The sequence below is a fragment of the Poecilia reticulata genome, chromosome 17, assembly GCF_904066995.2.
Source record: "Poecilia reticulata chromosome 17, P_reticulata-male-v2, whole genome shotgun sequence".
Taxonomy (NCBI): Eukaryota; Metazoa; Chordata; class Actinopteri; order Cyprinodontiformes; family Poeciliidae; genus Poecilia; species Poecilia reticulata.
Genome location: NC_088846.1, coordinates 29,647,213 through 29,672,704, shown reverse-complemented (window position 1 = coordinate 29,672,704; position 25,492 = coordinate 29,647,213). Strand labels below are relative to the sequence as shown.

Below are 25,492 nucleotides of genomic sequence, written 5' to 3'. Positions count from 1 at the left end.
TTCAGTCTGGACTTGAGCTTCAGCAGGTCAGTTCAGCAGCCAGAGGGAGACGATCCACACAGACGGTACCGGCTGCCGCCGACCTCAGGGCTGTGGAGCTGCTCCTTCAGTACCAAGGACCCAGAAACACTGTGTGGCGTATGACCTGGAGACAAAAAGGTCAGAGTGACAATCACCTCCCAAGAATGACCGAGCTAAGGTCCTGTGGCACAGGAAGGCATCAGTCAACCGACCGGACGCCGCCGTGTCCCTTGGTCAGCAGCAGAGGAACGATGTGATGAATGTGACCTTCCAAATGTTGGAAACATCAGAGAAAGAGGAGGCTGGCAGGTGACGGCCGGCCTGGGTTCCCATCGTGGATCAGAGCGCTGCTGTATGAGAACATCTTGGTGTTTGTTTTGCACATGATGAGTTTTGCAGTTTATTAGAGGAAGTTTAAAAACGGGCTGATCCATCTCTTACAGCACCACCTGCAAGTTTTAGCAGGTCTGCTCAGATCCTGAGTTTGTTGGTTATCCAACAAGTCAGTTCCTGAGAATCACAGCACCCTCTGCTGGATGAGGTCAAACACTGATCATTGCTCTGTGGGGAACATCTGAGCTGGCAGAGATGTGTGAACTGGCAGACATCCAGAGGAACGTGATGAGAGGTGGACAACCGTCATGTGAGTCAAACTCAAGGATCTATTTTTTGTGTGTGGGTGGCTGCAGGATACGTCAGCGTTGTTAGCCGAGAGAAGGCCTGCTAACCTCGACGCCACCTCCAACACAAACTGCTGCTGCTATTCACAGACATTCACCCCCACAGAGAGCTGCTAAATCAGACCTGCATGTTTAGATCGCACCAATCTGCCTCACCTGCCGGCGGAACACATCCTCCCAGTCCTTCAGGGGAAAAGGTTTCCTGTTGCTCTGATATACCAATTATTTCTTCTGTATAGGCAAAAATGTCATTTTCAAACAGGAATCCTGACTTCTTCAGTCCTAACTCCTAAACCTGGGAAACGGCTTCACCTTGAACACCATCAGGCCCGTGAAGCGCAATGGAAGACTAGCAGATCTGGCAGTAGCAGCGCCATCCGTAACTGGACAAGACACCAGGTTGACAAGATCTCTGCTGAGGTTACAGTCGGTACAGGAGTCCCACAGGGTCGCTGCCTCGGCCCTGAGCTCGTCGTATTACATGGTAGATAGCTTTAGTGGAGAAATGCTTTATCAAGAGGGCTACAAAGCTCTTCATACAACATTCAGTCATTCACGAGCTGCTGGATAGTAGCCACAACTTCCCCAGTGCAGCCGAGGGCCGGCTGCCCGGAGCGGACCGGATCCACTCCTGGAGCGGACCGGATCCGCCCCTGGAGCGGACCGGATCCGCCCCTGGAGCGGACCGGATCCGCCCCTGGAGCGGACCGGATCCGCCCCTGGAGCGGACCGGATCCGCCCAGGCCGGCCCTGGAGCGACTCACACAAGACTGGAGTTCCTTACAGGGCCTCAGCACTCCAACCATCCCCAACTGGTCCAATGACAGAATTGGTAAGCAATTAAACCCAAAAACGAGATTAAAAGACCCGTTAAAGCGAAGACTTGATGTCCAGGTACAGTTAGACCCATAAAGCCTGGTGAGAGAGCAGGGCTCCTCAAGTCCAGCAGGTTTTAGATGTGCCTGCTTCCACACACCTGGGTCAGAAGATCAGATCATCATCTGGACTGAGGAGGAGACTCTGCCTCTGGGTGTTGAACCAGGAACAGCTGCAGGACATCGGCCCCCCAGGCCTGGATTTGACGTTTATTGTGTTTATTGGTTGGTTTCTAAGGTGAAAGGTCAAGACAGAAGCTGATTGTGTTTGTTCAGTGCATGAGAGCAGAGTTTGGTTGGATTGACTCTCACCAAACAGAGATGAACGTTGTTTGACCAATGACTCCTGATAACTAGGTGACTAGTTAGTTTTACTAAAATAAAGTTGTAAATACCCCCAAATTAATCTCCCTATTTGTTGTATTCCCTTTTTGGTGCTTCTTGCATTTACGTTGTTTAGTTTTTGTGCAATACATGGTTGACTTCCGCTTTTAAATTTGTTTCCTTTGTTTATATTATAGAGCAGCAACAGAAAAAATGGCAGACGATGCATCTTGTCGTTAGCGGCTCCCTTGATGGAGGCACCAGGTGAGTTTACTTAGTAAACATTTCTAATATTGATCAGTTGAAATTGTAAATTTGTTTTATTGTATACAAACATTAGGGCATAGTTTTGATTCAGAGTTGATATTTTTAGTAATGAGCGTCATTTTTGGTTGATGTGTTACATTTGTAAGAGTGTGTTAGGGTTAGGGTTACCCTAACACACTCTTGTAGCACAAACACACACACACCGTCTTTTGGTGTGTGTGTTTGTGCTGCAGCTGCTACGGTGGAACTCGGTTTAGTCCCAGTAAACCTCCCAGTTCACCAGTAAAGCTGGTGAATGACCGAGCTGCGGTCCGGTGGCACAGAAAGGCATCAGTCAGCCGACCGGACGCCGAGTCCTTGGTCAGCAGCAGAGGAAGGAAGTGATGATGGGACCTTATAAATGATGGAAACATCAGAGAAAAGGAGCAGGAGAAACACCAGGATCTTTATTAGGTCCTATTACCTTTATTATTAAAAATAATAGTTAATAATTACTCAAGCCAGATCGTGTTGCCAATACTTGTGCTAAAGTGAAATTAAACTTGTTACTGGGAAATCTCATTTATCATCTTAAACCAAATAAAGTTGCTTCATGGCATAAAGAGACTCGGGTCCAGTTCAGCTCTGGTTGCTGATTGATTCATTAGGTAAACTGGACCCATCGGGTCAAACCTGAAGTTACTGAGGTTAGTTAACAGATTTAATCAGTGACGTGTTTTCAGTGCCGAGGCCTCGGGGCGTGTCGACCAATCAGGAGGGTTCATGAAGCGTATCGAGGCTTGTGTTGCTGCAGCCGGTTGTGACGTCTGAAGCCTCGTCACCACGTGACTGATGCAGGAACTGGTTCCTCTTTTTGGTTTCGGATCAAAACAAACGGCAGCAAAGCGTCGCTGTTTCACCGTCACAGTTTATAGTTTTAGGCTTTTATTGCCTTTGCAGTTCATTGGAGCGTCTTTTTTCCAGTGGACCCAATTTTCCCTGGCAGCCCTTTGATCTCATAAACACAGTAATAATAAATAATGCCAATAAACCAACACAGTGGATCCTGTTTTAAAAGTGTCCAATGAACTTTAATGATGTTCATCAAAAAATGTGCTGAGGCATTTTGAGCTCTGCAGAAAGGAAACGATACTAACCGGCAGGGGCGCAACTAGACATTATTCAGGTGGATGTGAAAACATAGACCTCCCCCCCCCGCCCCCGATACGTAAAGGGTAAAACTCGCTACCTTTACGTCGTTATGTGCGCGAGGTGAAGGACCGTAAGGCTGAACTGTCTGGGAAAACATCATCGGCGCGCCGCCCCCTCCAGACGGGGTTTTGGCGCCCCCTCTGGTGCTGCGCCCCTATGCGTTGCATACCCTGCATGCCCACTGCTAACCGGTCACCAAAGTTCAGCCGAGTCATTTTAAGACACAAACATGAGACAGAAAATATCCACTGGAATATTGGGAAGTTGTGAGAAAATGTTTTATCACAACTTCCATAAACCTGCTGATCCGTTTCTGGCTTCAGAGGAACCACCTGAATCTGAGCTGCTACAGTTTTTATGTTTAAATCATAAATAAATCATAAATAAATCATAAATAACGTCACTTTGTCCCCAGTGAGCTCATCAGAGTAACGAGCCAATCACATCTCTCTGTTATTGTCCTTTTACCAGCCGTTGTTTCATACAACAGATCAAAACCATGATCAGAATCAAACATTGTTTTTCGTTACTGTAAGGCTTCATGCAGTTTTCATATATTTTACATATATTGTCCATTAGATGGCGCAGTGGAGCAAATGAAGCACATCGGCTCACCTGAGAGAAGTTTCCCCCCCACCTTCTTCAAATCAGACAAAATGGGTGTCAATCAACTCGGCTACGTTTGTGCCGCTATCATTTTAAAGATATAAACAAAGTTGAGGGGCTGGTTGACCTTTTGCCCTTTACACTTTCATTAATATCTTCAAAGCCAAACCAGCACAAATGTTTGACACCCATTTTGTCTGATTTGAAGAAGGTGGGGGGGGACTTCTCTCAGGTCATCGGGTCCCGAGTCGAACAGAAAACCTGGGAGCTTCATGAAGCTCCATGTCGCATCACTAACTTTCAGAGGAGCAGAAGGTGTTTGAGGTGGAGCTTCCTGAACGCATCGTCTGGTTTCTGAGGACATGCCGTCCGTCGGAGGCTGGACACACTCGTTCTTCAGATCTGAGCAGGCGTTCACACCGACATCTTAATTTCTCACTTACTTTGGCTTCGTCTGCGACTCTGGTAGTTCAGACGCCCACGCCGCAGTGGCAGATGACTCACTGTGGTACTGACTGCCAGGAGCCACCAGTCTCTGGATCTGCAGGACGCTCCTTTAGTCGGACGCTGATGGCGGGTCTCCTTCTGTAGACTGGCTCGTTTATGTTGGAACCAGAGGAAAACAAAGGTACGTTTGTGGCTCGTACCTGGGAAATTGACATTGAAGAGAAAAACCTTACAGTAGTTTTGTAATTGTAATTTTTTTCTGAATACGCTTCACAGGTTCTTCGGCTCACAGATTCTGTTCTGCAAGCATCACCATATAAAAGTCCTGCTCTAATATTTTTGCTCCATTGAGTCCAATACATTTGGACGCCTGTATTAATATCTGCATACGGAACTTTTTTGAATTAATATAAAACTGTTTACCTAAACACGGAAAAGTTAGCAACTGTTACCACGTGAAACTGCTGACGCTTGTCACAAATGCGGTTTTACAGGCGACACCACGCTGAGGTTTTGCACCAAACGTTTCGTCTTGTGGGCAATTTGTATCCCCGTACAGCAGGGGGCGCTGCCAAGCTCAGAATAACAAACCAGAGATGTTGAACTTCTGGTTGACTTCGGACATCCAGCTCATATTAAATCACAAAAACTTTCCACCAACTCCTAAAGATGTTCAAGTTAAAGACGTCTGAGCTAAATATGGTTCTACGGTTTAACAGAAGGCAGAGCCAGTGGAACTGCAGAAATATGAAACCAACAAGATGAAGTTGACTTACAAAAATACAACAAAAAAAAAAAAAACTGGCTTCGAATGATTTTTATTCAGCCGAATTTCACATTCTGCATTGACATTGGGGTAATTCATAAATATCTAGGCTACAGTGCTGAAGACAGAGCAAACTAACCGGATTCAAGGTTGAGACCATGTTGCATTTAATTTAAAGGTCATTTTTATAAGTCAGGTCTGCAACACCGATGCGTCGGCGCTGAGACCAAACCGGGTCGGTGGGCGTGTTGGTTTCAGCAGGTCATGTGAAACAGGAAGTGTTTCCAAACTGAGGTTTCCTCAGTGGGACCAGTTGGATCTCACAGTGGGAAATAAAGGTTTCATCCGGTTCTGGTCCGTTTCTACTGGATCTGAACCCAAATTCAGCTGAAACTCTTAGTTTACCTTCATGTCATGTTCTGCAGGTTAAGTGTTGCACATGTTTGACTAAACCGTCTTATTGAAATGAATTTCAAAGCTGAGGCCTCATGAGGATCCAGATAAACTCAGATATCAGCCGTTCTGCAGGTTCCTGCTGCTTTCATCAATCATTTCACACACAGTGATCCCTCATCGCTGTAACTCGGTTCACTTTTCACGGTTTCGCTGCTTCGCAGATTTTTTTGTGCAGTTTTTTTACACATTGTTCTTCGTCCTGATTGACCAAATGGTTGGTAAAAACAGTCTCTGCGCTTCCTGAGTGCCAATAACGTTACGGTGTTTAACACAGATTGGTCATCAGGAGATGGAAACTGAAACTTTCAATGTCTGCTGGAGAATAAAACTGGCCAGAGGCAGCAGAACCGGACCGGAGGCTCGTTGATGAGATCCGTCGCTCTGCTGTAGATCCAGCTGTGAATCTGGTGCAGCTTGGAGGAGAAGCTGTAATGACCGACTGGATCACATTAATGCTGACTGATGAACATCCGCTGACCTGAAACCAGGTTTTGTTCTTTGGTTTAATGTATTTATTAATGCTGTGTAATAACTGTAAAACATAAAGGTAATACTTCACGGATTTCACCTCGCGGGTTATTTTCGGAACGCAACCCTAAGAAAAACAAGGGATCACTGTAAATGTAGAGTTTACTTCATTTTTTCTACAGCAGAAGTTTTGTCAAAAAAGCGTAAGAGGATAAATTTCAAAAGGTTGTAAAAACTTTTTGTTTTAAAATAAAAACCTGTGGAACAAAAACAGTCCATGCATCTTCATTCCAAACACATTCAGTTACATTTTCACTTTATGGTTCATGTTCACATTATTTATTGGGGTGGGGAATACCCACCCCCACCCCAATAAATAATGGGGGGGGGGCTTGAGCACCTGCCCCTTTTGCTCCTTGCCCCCAAATGCCCTTTTGGTCAAGTTAATTTTTTTTGGTATTATTTTCTAAACCCTCTTGTGACACATAATAACATGAACTAAAATTATTATTATTATTTTGTACAACATAATAAGCCCCCCGGTCACCTTGTTACCTTTGACCTTTTGCCTGTGACCCAGTTGCCTCTCGCAGTGAGATGAGGCGGCTAACTGGAGCTAAACGTAGCGAACGTTCCAGATCACAGATCAGTTTTTGGTGAATAAAGTGGAGACTTGCTGCTTGTCAGATGACGGAAAACGTTGAAGTATCGTTTCTGCTTCAGCTCGGAGTCGCGGTTTAAGCAGAGAGGTAATGAAATACAACAGACACTGACAGGCCTCTGCGTCTGCCTTTCTCTGAAGAACTACTGAGGGGAGGAGAAACTGTTCTTATCTATTCAGTATTTTATCAGACAGACATTAGGTTGTTGTTGTTGTGCTATTAGCTAGCTGCTAGCTAACGACTGTGCTAGCAAAGCTAGATAACTAAAAGCTTCTCCCCTGTATCTATAATGATATCAGTCATTCTTCAGTATTTATTATGCCATAAGGCTCATCGCCCGTCCAGAACCGATCATCTCCATATGGATACATGTCAGATCTTCTAACTTCCTTTGCTGCATGATGTACATTTCATTTATTCAGCGTTAGGTAAATGTATCCTGAAGGAGAATAACACTTAAATAAAAGTCCAACAAGGATATTAATGTAGAATTAACAATAACTCACCCTGAATTACCATGATGGATTTAATGAATGTAATAAAAGTTTATCATTAATGAAGGAAAAACTCAACCAGACTTTAAGTTTCTGGTTCTCAGAGGATGAAGATAAATTTGTTTCCTAATTATTCAATGAAACAAAATAACCTCAGTTAAGTAAAATAAAATTGTAATGATTTCTTTTTTAAAAACAAAAAGTTTGTTTAAAAAACTTTTTAATTAAATAACTAATTTTTGTCTCGTGAACTTAGTTTTTTACCAAACAAACATTTATTTGCTCACATCATAAATCTTCATGAGACGACTGTGATTTAAATGTTTAACGTTAGTTAAGCTAAACTAGCAGCTTTTCTCATGGTGACATTAACTATTCAATATGTGTCTTTTTCCTGCAGTCCAGTTAAAGTTTGCTGCAGCTCTGCTGTCCTGACCGTCTTCATCTCCACTCAGCAAACAGGCAGATCTGTTATAGATTACAGTCACTGAACGGCTGCATTGAGCCCTAGTTTATACTTTAATAGTGTAATTATGTAAAGACTAAATATGTCTGCTGGTCCAGCTCTGAGTTACATATCCGGATAAATTGCTGGTTTGAATATTGAAAAACTTTCCTATAACAAAATGCAGAAAGAAATGACTAATAAAATATCTAACATATGCATAGAGTTATGCTCTATATGGAGATGTTTGTTAGCTTTGATTGTTTATGTCACATTTTAGTAATTTATCATTGTTTATTAAACTGAAAGCTGTTTGTTAATATCTTAGAAGGAGGTTAGATGGGCCCCTTTTGTTGAGCTCCTGCCCCTTAGTGGCCTCTGCACGGCCCTGATAACCACAATATATATAAAGGTCATGGACATCTGCATAAACCACTGGAGTCCAGCTCCAGTCCCCAAAGCCCAGTGTCCTGCCAGTTTTAGACAAGGCTCCGTTTCATCACAGCTGATTCAAACGGTCCAACTAGCAGGTCAAAGTTCAGGAGAGGTTCTGCTAATGAGCACTGTTCTGTTTGAACCTGGGACAGAAACAAGAGCATCTAAGTAAATGTTTTAAGATTTCTCATTAACACAAACAAGGTTATAATTATTCTGCTGCAAGAGTAGAATAATCAAGGCCAGGTTTGAAGGGTCTAAATATTTTAGTTCCTGACCTGAAGCGTTTTAGCCTGCGCCTTTTCCCTGTCCAACATGGCGGCCGCATTCGACGGTCTCCTTGCGCTCAGACTGGCGGTGCTGCCCCTTGCATAGACATAATACAAGGATAGACCCTCAAGGCCGCTCTCGCCTATTGTCGCTGACGAGATTTAGGGCGGCCATCTTGGAGCGGTCCACCACTCCACTCAGCGTTATGTGTTTAGCAGCACATTGACGTATCAGCGCATTTAATCGATCATAACACGCTTTTTGTTACTGGAAACCATATTCAGACATCTATCAAAGCTACATTTATAAACAATTGTATTATTTATGTATGTTTTTAATACATAGTTCAGCATATTTAAATATGCTTAGTGGCTATAACAATAGAATAGGAATGGAATATTCTGATATTGATGTATGATGAGCAGATTACAAAGCACACAGCCGTTCATAAGTTATTTAATACATTATTTAGTAATATCAATACATATTTATATAACTATACAAACACAAATAATGATTAATACTGAATAATATATATTGGATACATGTTTATATGTATATACAGCCATACATATATGGATATTTGTTTTCCAGCCGATGAGTTCTAGCTTCAGAGATTCAGCAGCTGAGATTGAGTCTAAACTCCGATGTGATTCATCCTGCAGTGAATCGTCTCTCTTTATAGATTCTCCCTCTTCTTCCTCACATCGTGTCTTTAGGAAACCTTCAAAACAAAAACGGAAGATTTAGGATGTATGATAAATCTTTGTCTCTCTGTCAAATCCTTTGACAGAATGAGAGAATTACATATAAATAATAGTCTTTACCACCTGTGTAAACTTTGCTGGTGAATGTTATAACACACGTTTTATAACATATGTCATATTGTTTCATTTCTAATATAGACTCTTGTGTCAGATAATCTAAGTCAATGTTAGAGAATAATTAATTATTTTAGATTTACAGAATCTCAGTTATCCTTCATAGCGGCTGAACCCGTATTACACCAAACACTGTAGCTAATATTAGCTGGTATCTCACCGGTGGACATAAATACAGTAAAGTAATATTATAATCACAATATATACACAATAATATGTCCATCTTACTTGTGAAATGTTGTCTGTGGAGCCTCACATCAATAGTCCATCGATCAGAACAACAATATCCTCAGTGCTGAGGCATCTTCTGCTGTTTTTATTGAGCAAAGTAGGAGGGACGACCTCTCCAAGATGGCCGCCGTATTTCCTGCGGCGGAGCAGCCAATGCGGGGTCTAACTCTTACCGAGTATATTATGTCTATGGCCCCTTGCAGGTTAATGCTCCACCGCCAGTTTGCGCTGCAGGCTGCAGCTTCAACGGAGCCGTGCGTTTCCGGTTCCGGTCCACGTTCTGTTCGGTTTTAGCCAGGTTCCGCCTGGTTCTGCTCCACGCTGAGATGCGCCGAGCTCCGGTTGGATCTCGGCGGAGCCCCGGTGCCCCTCTGCCGGCTTCAGACTGGACCTTCCCCGGAGTTCGGTCTCCGTTCGGAGGTTCTCCTCAGCACCGAGGGGCAGGCTTCTCTCCCCGGTTCTCCCCCGGGTTCAGCAGAGGAACTGCGGACGGGTCACCGGCGCGTTTCAGCGGCGAGAGCCGGGGGTTCGGGTTCCGGCGGCCCCAATCCTTCAGTCCTTCAGGAGCTCCGAACCTGCAGGTGGTTCTGATGTTTCTAAACAAGAAATTCGTTTCAGACAAAAGGGAGTGGGCGGGGCTTGTTGGTTCAGGTGATCCATCAGTGCTACCTCGTCAGATTTTCCTACCGTAGCACGGATAGACAGCTGAGTCTGTCTGTCAGTGCTACCCGTCTAAAACTGCCACCGTCATGTTTACAAACAAACTACAGCAGGTTGTTAATGTTAAATATATTGATAACATTATTTGAGTGGCGGGACTGAAGTGGAAGCTTAGCAGCTATGCTTAGCTTAGCATTGGAACAATTTATATACAGGACAAAACCTTCATCAGAATATCCTACCCGTTTAAAATGAAAAGCTCTAGATGTATGAACTAGACCTTTATTAGAACATCCTCCCCTGTTAAAAGTATTTTAAATACAGAGGCGTTTGTAAAACTATCAGAAACTGGTTTATTGGAATTAAACATGGATCTACAAATGCCGGAACTCGTTTGCGCATTAATCTGTTGCATGTCTGATTCACCAGACGCGGCGCAGGTCGCTGTTCCTGAAATGATGGGATATGATTAATATTACAGTTTCAGTCCAACATAGTATCGACATTTAGCAAAGTTTAATAATAATAAGAGTAATTAAACTATTTTAGGGACAGAAAAGCCCACAAAACAACGTATTTTGTCCTGATTAACTGCCAAACAATGACGTGTTTAATGACGTTGCAGACGGCAAACTGAAGCCATTTATTAATATATTTACAAGCTGCTGTCATGTAAACTCAAAGCATGACGTAATACAGCAGCTTAATAAAAGCCAGGAATAAAATAAATTACATAAATCTGATTGAAATAAAACTTTCACAGGTAAGAAACCTGCTGAGTAAGCAGGATGTGACGTACATCGATGTGCTCATGCGCAGGACGGGTCGGAACGGAACCACCAGCGACACCTTGGCTCGGGTCCGTTTATGATCAGTATTTTCAAGAGTTCTATAAATAATTGTAAAATTCTCCAGTTTCCGTCGTTCTACTGTGGTTCTGGTCGTTTGGACCAGCTGACTGAACAGAACCAGCTGGTTCAGAGCGTTCTTTTTGAGACTGAACGTTCATTTCAGGTTTAAACCTGCTGGTGAGTGTCGGACCAATGCTATAAGTGGAACCAGGTGACCTGGGCGGTTCTGATCCGGTTCGCCGGTGTGAAGCAGCTCCTTTAACCCACATTGTTGTCTTCCAGCCCAGAGACGTTCCGGTGGAGCGGTACTTCAGTCCCTCCATGCTGCAGGATCCCTGGAGGACGCTGCAGCCCGTCACACCTGAAGCTGCTGCCAGGACCACCTGAGCAGCTGAGCCAATCAGAGCACAGAACCGATCAGAACCCAGAGGAGGTTGAAATCATTTTTAACCTTCTGGTTACTAACCTTTTCTTTTTATACTTTAATAAAAGCTAAAAACTGAACCTGAATCCTGGAGTTTTATTTCCTGGTGAATCAAGACATTCTTCACATTAAACGCTGTTCTGGTTCTGACCCGGTTTAGTTTCACAGTCAGAATACCCAGTACGGACCCATAATTTCCATACTGGGTCGGTCTCTATGGCGACATGGAAGGGTGGGTCGTTAGCACGTTGAGCAGCAAATGCATGAAGTGATTGACAGCACCAAGCCCCACCCCCTGGCTCTGATTGGATGTTTCTTCAGATGGTAGATGGAGTTTTTTATCAGATTATCATACCATGCTAACGTTACTGCAGCTTTAAACCCGATGAGCGGTTCTGATCCGGTTCTTCCAGCCTGGTCTTATTACACCTTCCGACACAAACGGTTCTCCAGAACCTTTCCGGGAATTAAATGGAGCAGCATTAAGAATCTTCATCACCAATGTCTTCATGGTTTCACAGAACCTAACCCCACCAGAACCAGAACCAGGACGTTCTGATGAAGAGCAGTCGGGTTCGATATCAGACAGGTTCTACTGGGTTTGGAAACACACCGGGTTGCCATAGAGACAGAAACTACACAGTGAGAAGATGACAAATTTATTAAAGTGCAGAAAACTGAGCAACTGGAACCTGAACCCTGACCTCGTTAATCTGATGCTCGTTAAGCTTCACCTTTTTAAAAGAACTATGAATATTGAGCCGTGAGGATCAAAGTTCTTGTTATTTCCTTTACCGAACCAGCTAAACCCCACTGAGATCTAGATCTCATTTTCAAGACAGACCTGGTTCTCAGTTCTTGTTTAAAACCATTTCAGTTTGTTTATTCAATCCTAGAGAAACAATAATTTAAATAAACCAAAAGCTAATGAGAGGATGGAAGCTCGTTAACCTTGTTAGCCCCCATGCTATTAGCTCAGGTAGTTGAGACTGGAAGCTTCTCTCATTGGTTCCCTTTGACCTGTTTGAAGTCATCAGCCATCATCTGATTGGTTGGGACGTTGACAGGACAGGAGGAGTGGGCGGAGCTTCTGCTGATGTCACGGATGGAGTGCTTCGCTGCTTCATGAGAGGAAGGCAATTGGTCAGCACCTGTAGAGAGACAGAACCGAGGGTTGCGATTGGCTGAAAGTGTCTCTGTCTAACCTGGACCAACCACATGTGGTTCCTGTGGGCGATTCAGCAGCTAAACGTTTACCGGACCGGCAGGCTGCCCCGGTTCCAGGTAAACGCCAGTCATGATGATGTCACTGACCAGGCGGAGGCGATGGGCGTACAGCGGCTCTGGCTCTTCAGGCTTTCTGGTTGGCACGACAACGCTCCATCGCTGCAGCTCTGTGATCACCTCTGCAGGACTGAAGAGGACGGCCGGGTCGGCGCCGCAGCGGTTGATCTGCTCCACCAGACGCTCCTTGTAGTGAGCCCTGCCAGGACAGACAGCAGCTCACCTGAACAGGTACGCAGGCGGAGGACATGCAGCCTCCGACTGGACCTTACTGGCAGTATCCTCCATACGGCGCCGGCCGTCCACAAGGCTCCTCCTTCGTCACACCGCTGTCATCTCGCAGTTCCGGCACGAAACACGCCACTGCCACACAAACACACCTGTCAGACAGACCGCGATGTGTCGGGTTCCCCAGAACAGGAAATGACCTCACCTGTCTGACCGCACTGAGCCAAGCTGCCACTGGACGGTTCCAACCAGGAAGGAGTCACTCTATAGTGCTGAGAGGGAGGAGAGCATCACCAGCGAGTTCACCCGGGTCTAGAACCAGACCCGGGTGGTTCTTGTGGTTATGAACCCGGGTCCAGCTAACCTGCAGCAGCCGGTGCAGCCGGGCCACGCTCCAGTCTCTCAGGTGGTACAGGCAGTCCCTGGGGTGGTGCGCATGTAGACCTCTGGACGCACACTGAGCGGAGAAGCTGCAAGCCTGAGGAGGGAGACGTCATGAGGAGACCAGAAGTCGGTAGAATCCGGCAGAACGTGGACTCACCGGGCCCAGAGCAAAGCGCTGACTGCAGCCGCCACAGAACTGATGGCGACACTGAGAGCAGGTGAAGTGAAGACACCCTCCTTTAGACAGGCTGAAGACGAACTGACAACTAGGACACTCTGAGGACAAACAAGACTTTACTGGAGGAAGAAAGGGGGTTAGCTACCAGCTCCAGACACGATTGGTCCAGATGATCCTACCAGAACCCTGAGGTACCAGACTGCAGGTTCCCTGCTGGTTCCTAGAGGTTCTAGCAGTAGAACAGGAGGCAGATTCTTTAGTTCATAGGCTCCTCTCCTGCAGACCCAGATCCCAGTTTATGGAGGCAGACGCTCGTCTACTGGTTTAGGTTACCCTGTGCTATCTATCGTTAGCACAGGCTGCAGAGTGGTCAGTTTGTTTCTCCTCGGATTCTCCATTCAGGCATCATCTGCTGTTATTGTGGTGGGCCGCCAGGTTTTACTTGCCCCCCTGCCAGTTTAGGCGTTGCTTGTTATTATTTTTTATAATTATTTAAAATAATTTTTTTGTAAAAACCAGAAATCTCCGTAGTACGTCTCTGCGGTGCTCAGCATTTCACCAGCAGAACAGAATCATTCCTGAAAGGTTCATAGTTGGTGGTGAAACTGCAGCCACCACCTGCCATGGCGTTTACATCAACATGCTGCCCAGCGCATGGCTGTTTCTGCAATGATGACGTTTGCTTGTGTTCCTCAGTGGGCCGGTGGTTCAGCCTGTGGAGGAGCTGCAGCGCTCGCCTCAGTCACGCAGCACGTGGTTTTGCTTTGTTTCTTTTTCAGCACCACGTTGCTTCAAACTGCACCACATCAAAGGTCATCTCTACCTCTGGTCAGGTAGAGTTGCTCTATGGAGATCAGGAAAAACTTGTTCCTTAAAGCTGGGCAACCAAAACAAATATTCTCTGTGCTTATTAAAAGCTCAACAGTCAGGAAACATAAAGCTTGGTCCCTACTAGTGCTTCATAAATTAAATCTCCTTGTTTGTTGATATTTATTTTAATGATATTTCCTGTTAGCATCTTTTAATTTAAAAACATGGTGGACTGCCTCGGCCACCAGGCTCAGCTAGTTTTCTGGGGGAAACTCTGCATTGTGATAATTAACTTTGTTTCCTTTCAGTCCAAATGCAGATTGAACCAACTGGATCAAGCCACCCTGACAGAACCAAGCCCAAGTCAGACGCTAGAACCAGGTCCAGATCAAACCTTGGAATCAACTCGGACCTCGATTTCTTAAAGGCGTGTTTTTACCGATGGTTTTGTAGACCCACATGGAGCTGTCCCGGTCCTGCTGGGTCTGCTGTTGCCACGCCTTGAACTCTGCACAGGAAAGTCCCTGATGGTGAGGAGACCACTGCAGAGCAGACAGACCGGGTCAGATTCTGGTTGGAGTTCAGCTCAGACTGCAGGTGTGTGCGTCTTACAGGTGACCTGCACTGGGAACAGGTGCTCTTCCTACAGCTTGGACAGTCCATCCTCAACCGGTCCGATTCATGGAGCATCCCGAAGGAACACTGAAACGAAAGTTATAACTCTGTAGTCATATGAATCCCGGATGACCGCCAGAGGTGGAGCTTCATGCACTGAATGATCATTCTTGCTCATGCTCAAGTCACCGGTGACTTGCCAGTAACCCATGTGACTCTAGTCACATGATACCCGACGCTCAATCCCTCAAAACTCTCAGGTGCCGCAAGGAGTCCAATAGAGTACTCTGGTGGTCATCCTGGATTGATAGAACCATAGTTACAGTCTTACATTTTGTTGTACTTCATCCGTACTGACCACTAGAGGGTGGATTTTTAAGCACTGGATGACTTATGCCAACAAAATCTAAAACAACAACCACTACACTGCCTACCCCTGTGGGATGAAGAAGGATGCTGCTCCAAGATGCCTTGAAGGGGATGAGGCAAAGCCACATTCACCCGGTAAAATCGAGCAAAGGTGCTTGGTGACTTCCAGGAGACTGCACTGTGCATGGTGTCCAGAAGCACCCCAGTCATGGCATTGTATAGTGACATCTTACTCCTGCAGGCAGAGGTCGGCTTTGCAAGGTGCAAGTATTAGTGAGCGCATGGATGGCACCCATGCATTAGCCATTATACATACAACTTTCTCAACATACTTTGGGAAAGTGGATCTGGGCCTGCAATGGACTGGTGACCTGCCCAGGGTGACCCCACCTCTCGCCCATTGACCACTGGAGATCGGCACCAGCACCTCTGGTAACTCCAATAGGGATAAGTCTATAAGATGGATGGAAGGACAAATAGGTGCTTAATCCAGAGCTGGAGTCAATCTGGATCGACATGGAAAATCTGGACCCCACATCTGGGAAAGAAGATCCCTCCTGGACGACTGATACTAAGGACACTGAGGTCCGACCTGAAGTCTCCTGAGTCAGTGAATGTACCCTGTTGGGTCCAGACTCCAGTTGTTCAACCGCATCTAGAGGGCAGCAACCCTAAAGACACAATATCGCATAAGACGCAGTACCATGTCACATCTGAATTCTTGGAGAATGCTCAATGTATTGTAAACCCACTGGGGAAAAGCGCAAGCAGTCATTAAGAGAGAACTCATGGGAATGCCCAGGAAGATTGTCTCTTGTGAGAGAGTTTGATTGCTCTTCTACATGTTTACCTGCAGTCCAGGGTGACCCACATGATCAAGCACCAACTGCTTGTCCTGAACCACTTGGTTGCAGGTCGTTGCACAAATAAGCCAGTTGTCCTAGTACGGGAGGATTCTTAGCCCTTGCTCCTGATGAGGGGAGAGGGTCACTGTGACACATAGGGTGAACACCCTGGGAGACAACATAAGTCCAGATGGGGTACCATAAACTACAAATGCTTCCATTGGAAAGCAAAACAAAGAAACCACCAGTGAGGCAGAGCAATTGAGACATGAAAATAAGCATCTGTGAGGTCTATGGAGGTGAACCAACCTCCTGGGAATATTGCCTGCAAAACTTCCCTGGTGGTCAGCATGTGAAAAGGTATGACCTTCAGAGATCAAAAGAAGACCCCCGGTCTTCTGAAGAAAATTACTTTGAATAAAAGCTCCCTGGATCCAACAGGGGTCCACGGGATCGGAGGGGCAGATTTCCTGGTTCAGTGCCTGTGCCTTCACAGGGTTGCTCATGACAGTCATCCTCCTCACCCAGCTAGGGGCAAGGGGCTAGCTTCTGAAGTGAAGACGGTACCCGTGGGACAGAATGTACCCGCACAAGTGTGGACAGCCCAGCTACCGACCTGTCCTGGTGTAAAATAACTGACTGCTGACGTTAAACATTACCTGCCAGCCAATTTGCTTCTTGAATGCCTGGGAGGGTACCACCAGACGGTGCCACACGAAAGCACTATGATGTCTGGACCCTGATTGGGAGCAGGTCTTTGGCAATCTCTGGCTCCACAACTGGCATTTGCCCCAAGCCAAATCTGGATGCCTCCTGCATGGCCGCCAGGCATGCAGTTCCCATATATACTCCTCTGAGGGAGAAAGCAGAGACCCTGGAGCTCAGCTCCAGAAGGTAATCGAGGAACTGGGTACTCAAGGTTACCACTGAAATAGCATCGTTACGTGGACTGATGCTCCATCCTACACAGAAGGAAGTGCTACCCAGCTACCAGCATTGGCCTGAAAACACCAGAAGACGGCCTTCATTTGGGCCAGTTCAGTAGTCGGGTGATCCACCTTTGTGGACAACCTACCCGTATCGGTGCACCTGGCTCCCTTCTCCGAAACCAAAGGTGCCTCCAGGCTGCATTGGACACCTATCCCAATGGCAACAGGTCTTTTGCTGTGCAGATCCCGTCCAGTCGGTAGGCTGCTCCAGTGCAGTCAGCTGATTTAGCCTGACCTAGCACGACGCTACAGATGGGGGACGCGTTGTCCGACAGCGAGATGCACACCAGGGCCACGAGTCACGCTAGTCATCAGGCTGGAGCGACGCCAGATAGATGCAGCATCATAAATTATACAGCATCATGTCACCACAATAAGTACAATCTCCATAGAGGCAAATTAAAGGACTCGAGCAGAAAATGCCATAGACGAGTCAAAAAAGCCACAAACAAGCAAGAGGCAAATCAAAGTGAACAATAAACTACTGCCGTAGAAAAAAGAAAAGCAAAACTTAGCAGTCATCGGAGAAACAAACCTATCTGGTGGAAACTGAAAGTAGCTTATGCTACTGGAAGACGAGACTAAACAAGCACAAGAAAACTGCGTTAAACAGAAAAGCTGCTAGCTTTGCATAACCACACCTGTACTCAGCACACCTGCGCGCGAGAACAGGGATTGATCACCGGGTGTCACGTGACTATAAAATCACATGGGTCACTGGCAGGTCAAAGGTGACTTTGTTGTGAATAACACGATACACTTTTCTCCGTTTCAATTTAATATTGGCCGATATCGATCCGATGTAATTTTAATGACTTAATAATACAAGTACATCCTACCAACGATAAATACACTTTATTTTCAAAACAACACTTAACACTGGAACTGGTAAACTAAACAACCTAAAATGGACTCAGTCTCTTAACCAAAGAATGCCTTGAATAGAAACTGATTATGAAGTCTGTATATCACTAGATTTATTTTGAGAAGATGAGCCAAACTCCCATTTTTTAAACAAAAAGTGCAAAGTAACAAAACCACACTAAATAAGACCAGATGTCTCAACAGTCTATATCTGTAGCTGATTTAGTCAAGACAGATTCTGAGCAACAAATACCAGCATGTTGAGTTTGTGTGGCTTAAGGCAGGATCTCTCAGGAGGAGCAATGTTTCCAGCTGAGCTAAACATTTTCTCTGAACTGGAGCTTGTTGCACAAATACACATGTACTTGTGAGCCAAGTTTGCCTTCAAAGGGTATCTTCTTCGGTTGTCATGCCACCATGTCAAGGGATCCCAAAAGGCATCAACAGCATCTTCTTGAAGGAACTTGGTGAGTTCTGCATCAGTCTGCTCTCCTTTTGGATACGTAGCCCGAGTCTGACCTGTGAGTTGAGCTCTTCTGTTTTGAAGAAGGTAACTTAGCCTCTTTTTCTTGGTGGGGCAGCGGTAGATTCATCCGTTTCCTCCAGCAGCTTTACTGCAGCCCTCATCTTCTTCACTTACTTCTGACCCTTTTAACTTCAGTAGCTCCTGATGTTTGAGGTCATTCGATGCCCCCGCCTCCTCCATGCTGCCACGGTACCTCAGATCCAAGATGGTGGCCTTTCTCAGGAGGCCTTGGATGGCAGGTGAGCTGTATTTTTCAGTCAGTGTGCTGTCATCATGGCCTGGAGAGAGAAGGTCGCCTTTTATCAGGTCCAGCACAGGCTGAACAGACGCACGTTTCCCCTGAGAGAACATCTGTAAAGTCAGCCAGTGGTTTCATTGCTGCGTTGATGGACTCCAACACCAACACAGGTTGGGCCGCCATGTTTCCTGTCTTGAGCCAGGAGCCAGTGCCCCATCGGTTGACAACGTCCTTATTTGGAAAACATTTTTATTAGAGCAATATATATAATTATGTTATTCATTTAGGCCCAAACTTCACCAGTGACAGGTAACATATTGCTCCACCAAAATGGCTCTAAAAATATATTATTACTATATTAGAGCCATATTATTTTTTATTAATTAATGTATTTCAACTTCTTTAAAAAAAATGCTACTTTTTACATTTCTACTAATGCTGCTTAATAATTAGTGTGTATATTTAAATTATTGCCAGACAAAAGTCTTAATTAGATTCTACATGCTACTAGAAAATAAACACGACTCTTTGAATATCTTGAGTTACAAATGAATAAATAAATTACTTAAAAATCACTCACCAGAATGAGTTTCTGGGGGGTATTAGCTTCATCCTGTGCCTCCCTCTTTGTAAGGAAGCTCAGGCTGAGTGACCAAACTTTTCCGTCCTTTGGGACGTGCTGTCCGTTCTCTGTCCCCGTCTAACCCGCCACCAGCAGGCTGGAGGTCGAGGCAGCATTTCTTATTGCAGCGACCATGTTGGCACGCGGAGCAGTTTATGGTCATCTGGGACAGATCTGGTCTGAACCTTTAGAGTGCAGGTCCAGTCAGCAGCTGTATAGTGAATGGTCAAGCTCAGACAAGGGGTCATATTTGAACGTGTCCACATATCTGACGTAGCAGAGTAAAATGAAATGTCTTATCTCCTTAAGTATGTCCTCTTTAATACTGTTGGACAGTTGTGGAATCGCCGTTTGTGATATTTGTGATGTTTTCCCGGGGATTTCGTACCGTCTGTCAAATGTTTGCAACATTTTTGGAAATGCCGGTTTTTCAACGATATTAAATGGGAGCATCTGGTTATCAATTAAACGAGCTACGCCGTCTGTGAGCGCACACCACTTTCCTTTTTGTTCGCTGCCTGTCGATTAATTGCTTCAATGAAGGTGGACTGTTGAAGACGGGGACAGCCCTCCGCTCTCTCACCTCACCTTTAGGTGCATGTTGGTTGCATTGCTGCTCTTAGTAGCTGCTGTTTTATGACAAACGCGACTTACCGGCTTGCAAAGGTTCAGCGGTTCGCCTCAGTCATTTGGTTTGAATCTGAAATACTCCCACACTGCTGCAGCTGCGTTCGGCTGTGAAACCAGTTGCCCTTCGAGTTTTTTCCCCAATATCAGAGTTTGTTTAGCTTCCTAACTCCTTATGGGGCTCTAAAACTGCAGAAGTACAAAATAATGTGTGCGCTGACTACCTGATGCAATAGCTCACTCCTCCCTTACGCTAAAAATGAGGAGGGAGGGTCAGTGGGGAGCTCAGAGCTGAGCCGCTTTTCATCAATAGAAAAAGAAAAAGGCAGGAAGAAGCGATAAAGCCGATAAATTAAAATGAGGTGGATGGTTTTCATTTATCGTGCGATTAATTGATTTGTTAATCGCGACAGGACTAAAATAAATACAAAACATTTTCTGAAGGCTTTTATTGTGGTAATGCGTCCATTTGCTCAGGAAGCATAGAGCTAGTGTGAATAGATCGTCCCTTAGGGACCGGGCCCATTCCCACCAACATCAGGTCTACAATATTAATACTGGGTCGGTGCATCTCTGACTCAACCTGCAATGATCATTTAGCGCCTGAAGCTCCGCGTCTGGCAGTCAGAAGGGATGAACTGTACAAACAAACACGCTGATGGATCCTGGATTGGACCAGAACCGGTCCGATTCATGGAGCGCCCCAAAGCAACGCTGAAACAATAACCAACCTGCCAAGGCTCTGACCCTAATGGTCTCACCAGAACCGGAATCAGGCCCAGTGAGGTTCTTACGTGAGCGCACCAGCAGAACCGGGGCATCTCCTGCAGGGCTCGGTCCCGGAGTTTCCTCTGGAAGAGTTCATGGATGTCAGGAGGCAGGAAGTGACGGATCTGGAAGCACAACACACGTCAGGACTCCCAGCAGCTCTCACTCACCTGACTGACTCACCTGACTGACTCACCTGTGTGTCCAGCAGGTTAAAGTAGTCCATGGACTCCTCTAGCGCCCCCTGGCCCCTGATCTCTGGTTGGCCGCACTGCGGACAGGTGAGCTGGTGGACGGCGCGCTCCTTGATGGCAACGGAGAAACAGGAAGCGAAGCAGCTCTGACACAAGAAGCAGGAGCAGTGGGTCATGGTGATGATCTGCAGAAAACAAGCAGAGATGAAGAGCTAACAGGAAGCAGAGCGCCGTCTGTCCTGTGATTGGCTGGATGAGACCGTCACCTTGCTGAAGGACACCTGATCACGACAGATCGGACAGGTGTGCGTCAGGAACTTCAGCGCTGAAGGGAGATCTGGATTATGCTGAACCGCCTCTATGACATCATCGATGCTGAAGCTCCGCCCCGTCATGGTGATCAGAGCCATGAAGGTGGCGGCCCGATCTGGAGACAGGTGAGCCGACACCTGGGGGACACATCAGCTGAGATGAGCTGAACGTCCAGCGTTCTAGACTGTCGTAAGGGAAACATTGGGGCGAAGGAATCGTGTAACTATTTCATCAGGTAGTCGGATACGGGCGTCTTCTCCATCAACATCCAATGATTACTGGCGTCATATCCAGACTTCTGTACTCTTTTGGAATGTAGTTTTTATTTCCCCTTTGGTTTTATGTTGTTCAGTTTTTATTTTATGGAGGCATTTTATTTTTGTTCACCGGCTGCAGTGTTAAGTGTTCTTGTCCAGGCCTGGCCAGCCAATGATACTAGCTATCCAAACAATTAATTCAACGCGCTATAATGCTCAGACGACCCTTTAGCAGGGAAGAAAACAACATAAGCAGGGCGGAGGAACTGCCAGGTGGCTGCAACTGTCCTGAACTTCCTGTTTTCTGTTCTTCTGCTTTTTGATAACTACCCCTGCGCGCCGCTTCTTCTTCGCCCCCCTTCTAGCGATACGCAGCCCCCCATTTTCGCTCTTCGGTACGCTCTGCCCCCCTCACTCTGCCTGTAGCGGCGGAAAACTAAAGGTTTCCGGTATTCTCAAATCCAAAACTTGTCAGCTCTTAGGGCCATAACCATCCACTCCCATGAGTTGTGAGGTTCTGCCAACGTGTCTCTCTGTGGCTCTCCGTTGGTAAGAAAGTCCTGTAAACACGGTCATGCATGAGGACACAGAGCCTGACTGATGCAGCACAGGCGCACACATTGCGCATGGTTACGCATGCAGCTGGTGGATTCATGTCAAAACAAACCACAAAAGGCCTTATATCCTTATGACAGGACAGGTGTTGGCTTCACATCGGTGGCTTTAGATTTAGTTTCCCAGTTGACCAGTAAGAAATACTCTAGAAAGAATCCAGGCATGTCAAAATGAGCTCAAGTCGCTCTCTGGATATTATTGGCTCTGAAAAGCCATTTGATAACGTTATTGGTCGAATGAGGCGCCAATCAAAAGGTGGGGCTCTACCCTACCCAACAGAAGCAGCATAATGGGCACCGGCAGATCTCTGAAATTAATTATAGTGATTCAAAGAGACACAAAACCTCCTATGAATTTAATAGCAAAACAAAAAATGAAATTTTTATGACACTTGAATCCAATTTGCATAATAACTTGGAACACAGTGTAGACTCTGTACTAATGGTCAGCTGGTCTACAGACTGATAGTTGTCATTGAAATAAAGTAGCAGTGCACTGATTTCAGTTTATTTAGGGTTGTTTAAAAGCCTGACTGATTTGTTTCTGTACTAAATTTAGTACAAAAGTTGCCAAGTTGTCCCCAGCAGGCTGACCTGAGTCAGCCCAGGGTTAGGGTTAGGAGGGTTAGGGTTAGGACAGGTGTTGGCTAACCCCTAACTCAGCCTCCTGGTTTCACACGCAGGTCCTTAAACAATGCGGGCCGATCAACCTGCATACCCCAAAGTGGCCCCCGCCCCAAGCCGAGTCCCCAGGGGAAACACTGCTGAGGTAAAACCCGTCCTCACCTTCCTCAAGTCGGCTTCGGCTGCTGTACTCTGATCTCCAGAACCACGTTGGTTCGGTTCTGACCGCCTGCCTCCATCCAGCCTCAAAGCTCCCATCATTCTGCTGAGGGGCTCAGTGGGGGCCGGGTCCGCAACAGACGGGTCAAAATCAGAACCTGAGGTATGAGTTCAGAACCCGCTCAGCTGCAGCCCATCCTGAACAGAATGGGGTTTACAACTCCCATCTCACCTGGAGGGGAGGAGCTAAGGAAAGTGTTGGCGCCGCCAGAGGAGGGCGGAGCCCCGAAGTCGATCCCTTTCAGCTCCTCGGTGTACGATGTCCTGACGCTGTCCTGTTCCCATTGGCTGGCTGCAACAGAAGGGGAGGGGCTTAGTCTGGAAACGCTCAATCAGCTCTCACATGAGATACTAGTATTGGCCAATTAGGTCACCATGGTAACTCAAAAGACCTCTGAAAGCAACCCATGTTTTCACACTGGGGGTGGCGCCACCTATGGGGTAGACCTCCTGCCGTTGCTAGGCAACACCTTCCTCTTAAGATGGAGTGGCTTACCTTCAGCCAGGTGGGCGGGGCCGTGGGCGGGGCTCTGGGAGGAAGGGGAGGAGCTACAGGAAGAGGAGACAAAGCCAGATCAGAACCGGTACTGTCACCAAGGAGACGCATCACCAGGACTTTATATGACCTCTGACCCAGAATCCTTAATAAGCGCATTAAGATGACCAGAATCAAAAGAACCATAAGAACCTCCAACAGAACCACCATCAGACCCACCAGAACCTCCAACAGAACCACCATCAGACCCACCAGAACCTCCAACAGAACCACCATCAGACCAACCAGAACCTCAAGAACCACATCTAAAGGGGACGGGCTGGTCAGAACCACTATCAGAACCTGGTCCTGGTTGTGATACCTTTACACCACTAAATAAAACCCAGTCAGAACCGACTAGGTTCTTCCTACACCCAGGCCTGTAAGGAACTCACCTGACTCCTGCAGGGGGCGGAGCTTGAGCCACACTCCTGGCGTAAAGGGGCGTGTCCTTCTGGAAGGCCAGCCTCATCTCTGACAGCAGCAGCGTCAGGTTGGACACACCCTGGGAGGAAGTGACGTCACTGAGCGCTTAGCCTCGCGGGTCAGGGGTCAGGGGTCAGACAGTAGGCTTACAGGGGTCCAGTTCCGCAGCCCGTCCACACTGACAGTACCGGAGGAATCTACGTGAGGACAGGATGGGTTGATCACCATGGCGACGGAGGGACAGACGACACAGCGCGGGCGTGACAGCGGGTGGGTCTGGTGCAGCCAGACGCACACTGGGATGTTGTAGGCACTTCCTGTGGAGACACCAGAACCGGGATGAACAATCGGTCCGGACCTGCAGAGCCAAAATGGCCGACAGCCTGACCTTGGTAGAAGACAGGGAGCGTTCCCGACAGGTGCAGTAGCCTCCTCGTCTCCTTGTTTGGAAAACCTGCGAAACACAAGAACATCGGTTCTGATCCGAACCGTCGGAACCAGGCCACACCGTGCTGATCCACCCAACGGACCACAGCCGGGCCAGAAACTGTGTGGGTCAGAACCACAGAATTAGAGAGCAGCAGTGCTCCTCGTGTCGGGTCAGAACCGAGATAGGGTCTTGGAAACGGGTGGACTTGGAGCCTGGTTGTCATGGAAACTGGCCAGCCTGCTAAAGGTCATGAACTCATGGAGAGACATCAGACCATTGCACAGAGATTGCCATGGTTAGGTGAGTCCTAACACCTGACGGGCAGAAAAGGCGTTTCTGCCGCACCTTTTAGCTAGAACAGGTTCCTGGCAGATAAACCAGAGGAAAATCTCCCTGAAAGTAATCACACCCTGATGGGGTTAGGCACCATCACCTTAATCTGGAGCTCTGAGTGTACCAGGTTCTGATCTAGGCTCCAGCCGGTCCACTCCAGAACCGCTCCAAAGAAATGTGAAGGTCAAACTGGAAGGGTTTTTGGTTTAAAGGTTCAGGACAGACAATCCAGTCTTACTCACTGGAAGGTCTGGCCCAACAGGATCAAGAACCTCTAGACCCGGTTTCCTTCAGGCTCAACCCCTCTACAGTACTGAGGTTCTGATCCGGAACCGGACAGAAACGGTTTGTGAAATAAGCTGAGCGAGTCTGCTCTGTTGCGCCCCCTGCTGTACACTGTGATTAACTGCTGCCCTCATTAAACTGAATTAACTTCTTTTACTCACAGTAAAAGTCCACAAACAGCCGCAGGTCTCGGAACCGAGTCCGGACCGACTGCAGGTCCTTCAGAGTCTCTGTGGGGTACCGGTACCGACACTGGCAGGAAGAGGAGGTTCTGTTAGCAATTAGCCGGAACCGGTTCGGTTTGTTCAATAAAGTTTGCTCTCACCTCCGTCAGAGTCTGTTGCTCCGCTTCCGGTCCAACCAGAGGCATGTTACAGCAGAACCGAGCCCAGGACCATTTTACATTCAGAACTACGTCCTAACAAGCTAACAGTGGCCAAACTGGACACGTCACTTCCGCTT

The 25,492-nt window shown here is 46.7% G+C and overlaps 2 protein-coding genes and 2 long non-coding RNA genes across 4 annotated transcripts; 2 read left to right on the top strand and 2 right to left on the bottom strand.

Moving 5' to 3' along the window:
* The first annotated feature begins 577 nt into the window (after positions 1–577).
* On the top strand, positions 578–5,367 carry LOC145547934 (uncharacterized). Its single transcript, XR_014084217.1, has 4 exons — positions 578–664; positions 2,098–2,164; positions 4,269–4,592; positions 4,688–5,367. It is a non-coding gene; the product is annotated as an uncharacterized LOC145547934 (long non-coding RNA).
* Positions 5,368–8,847: 3,480 nt separating this feature from the next.
* LOC145547932 (uncharacterized) lies at positions 8,848–9,658 on the bottom strand. The gene is made up of 2 exons (XR_014084215.1): positions 9,517–9,658; positions 8,848–9,131 (listed from the first exon to the last, which is right to left on the bottom strand). It is a non-coding gene; the product is annotated as an uncharacterized LOC145547932 (long non-coding RNA).
* A 96-nt stretch (positions 9,659–9,754) lies between these two features.
* LOC108166004 (uncharacterized) lies at positions 9,755–11,534 on the top strand. Its single transcript, XM_081598116.1, has 2 exons — positions 9,755–10,100; positions 11,313–11,534. The coding sequence occupies exons 1-2, from the start codon at positions 9,846–9,848 to the stop codon at positions 11,415–11,417; spliced, it is 360 nt and encodes a 119-aa protein (XP_081454242.1). The 5' UTR covers positions 9,755–9,845; the 3' UTR covers positions 11,418–11,534.
* Positions 11,535–12,097: 563 nt separating this feature from the next.
* On the bottom strand, positions 12,098–25,490 carry LOC103460775 (E3 ubiquitin-protein ligase RNF31). The gene is made up of 19 exons (XM_008403082.3): positions 25,356–25,490; positions 25,192–25,282; positions 24,371–24,436; positions 24,133–24,299; positions 23,952–24,061; positions 23,518–23,570; positions 23,194–23,313; positions 22,965–23,119; positions 21,262–21,444; positions 20,998–21,180; positions 20,828–20,926; positions 14,951–15,040; positions 14,778–14,880; positions 13,508–13,626; positions 13,331–13,444; positions 13,172–13,238; positions 13,011–13,101; positions 12,769–12,937; positions 12,098–12,605 (listed from the first exon to the last, which is right to left on the bottom strand). Exons 1-19 carry the CDS (start codon positions 25,398–25,400, stop codon positions 12,495–12,497), a joined length of 2,136 nt encoding a protein of 711 aa, XP_008401304.2. The 5' UTR covers positions 25,401–25,490; the 3' UTR covers positions 12,098–12,494.
* Positions 25,491–25,492: the final 2 nt, after the last annotated feature.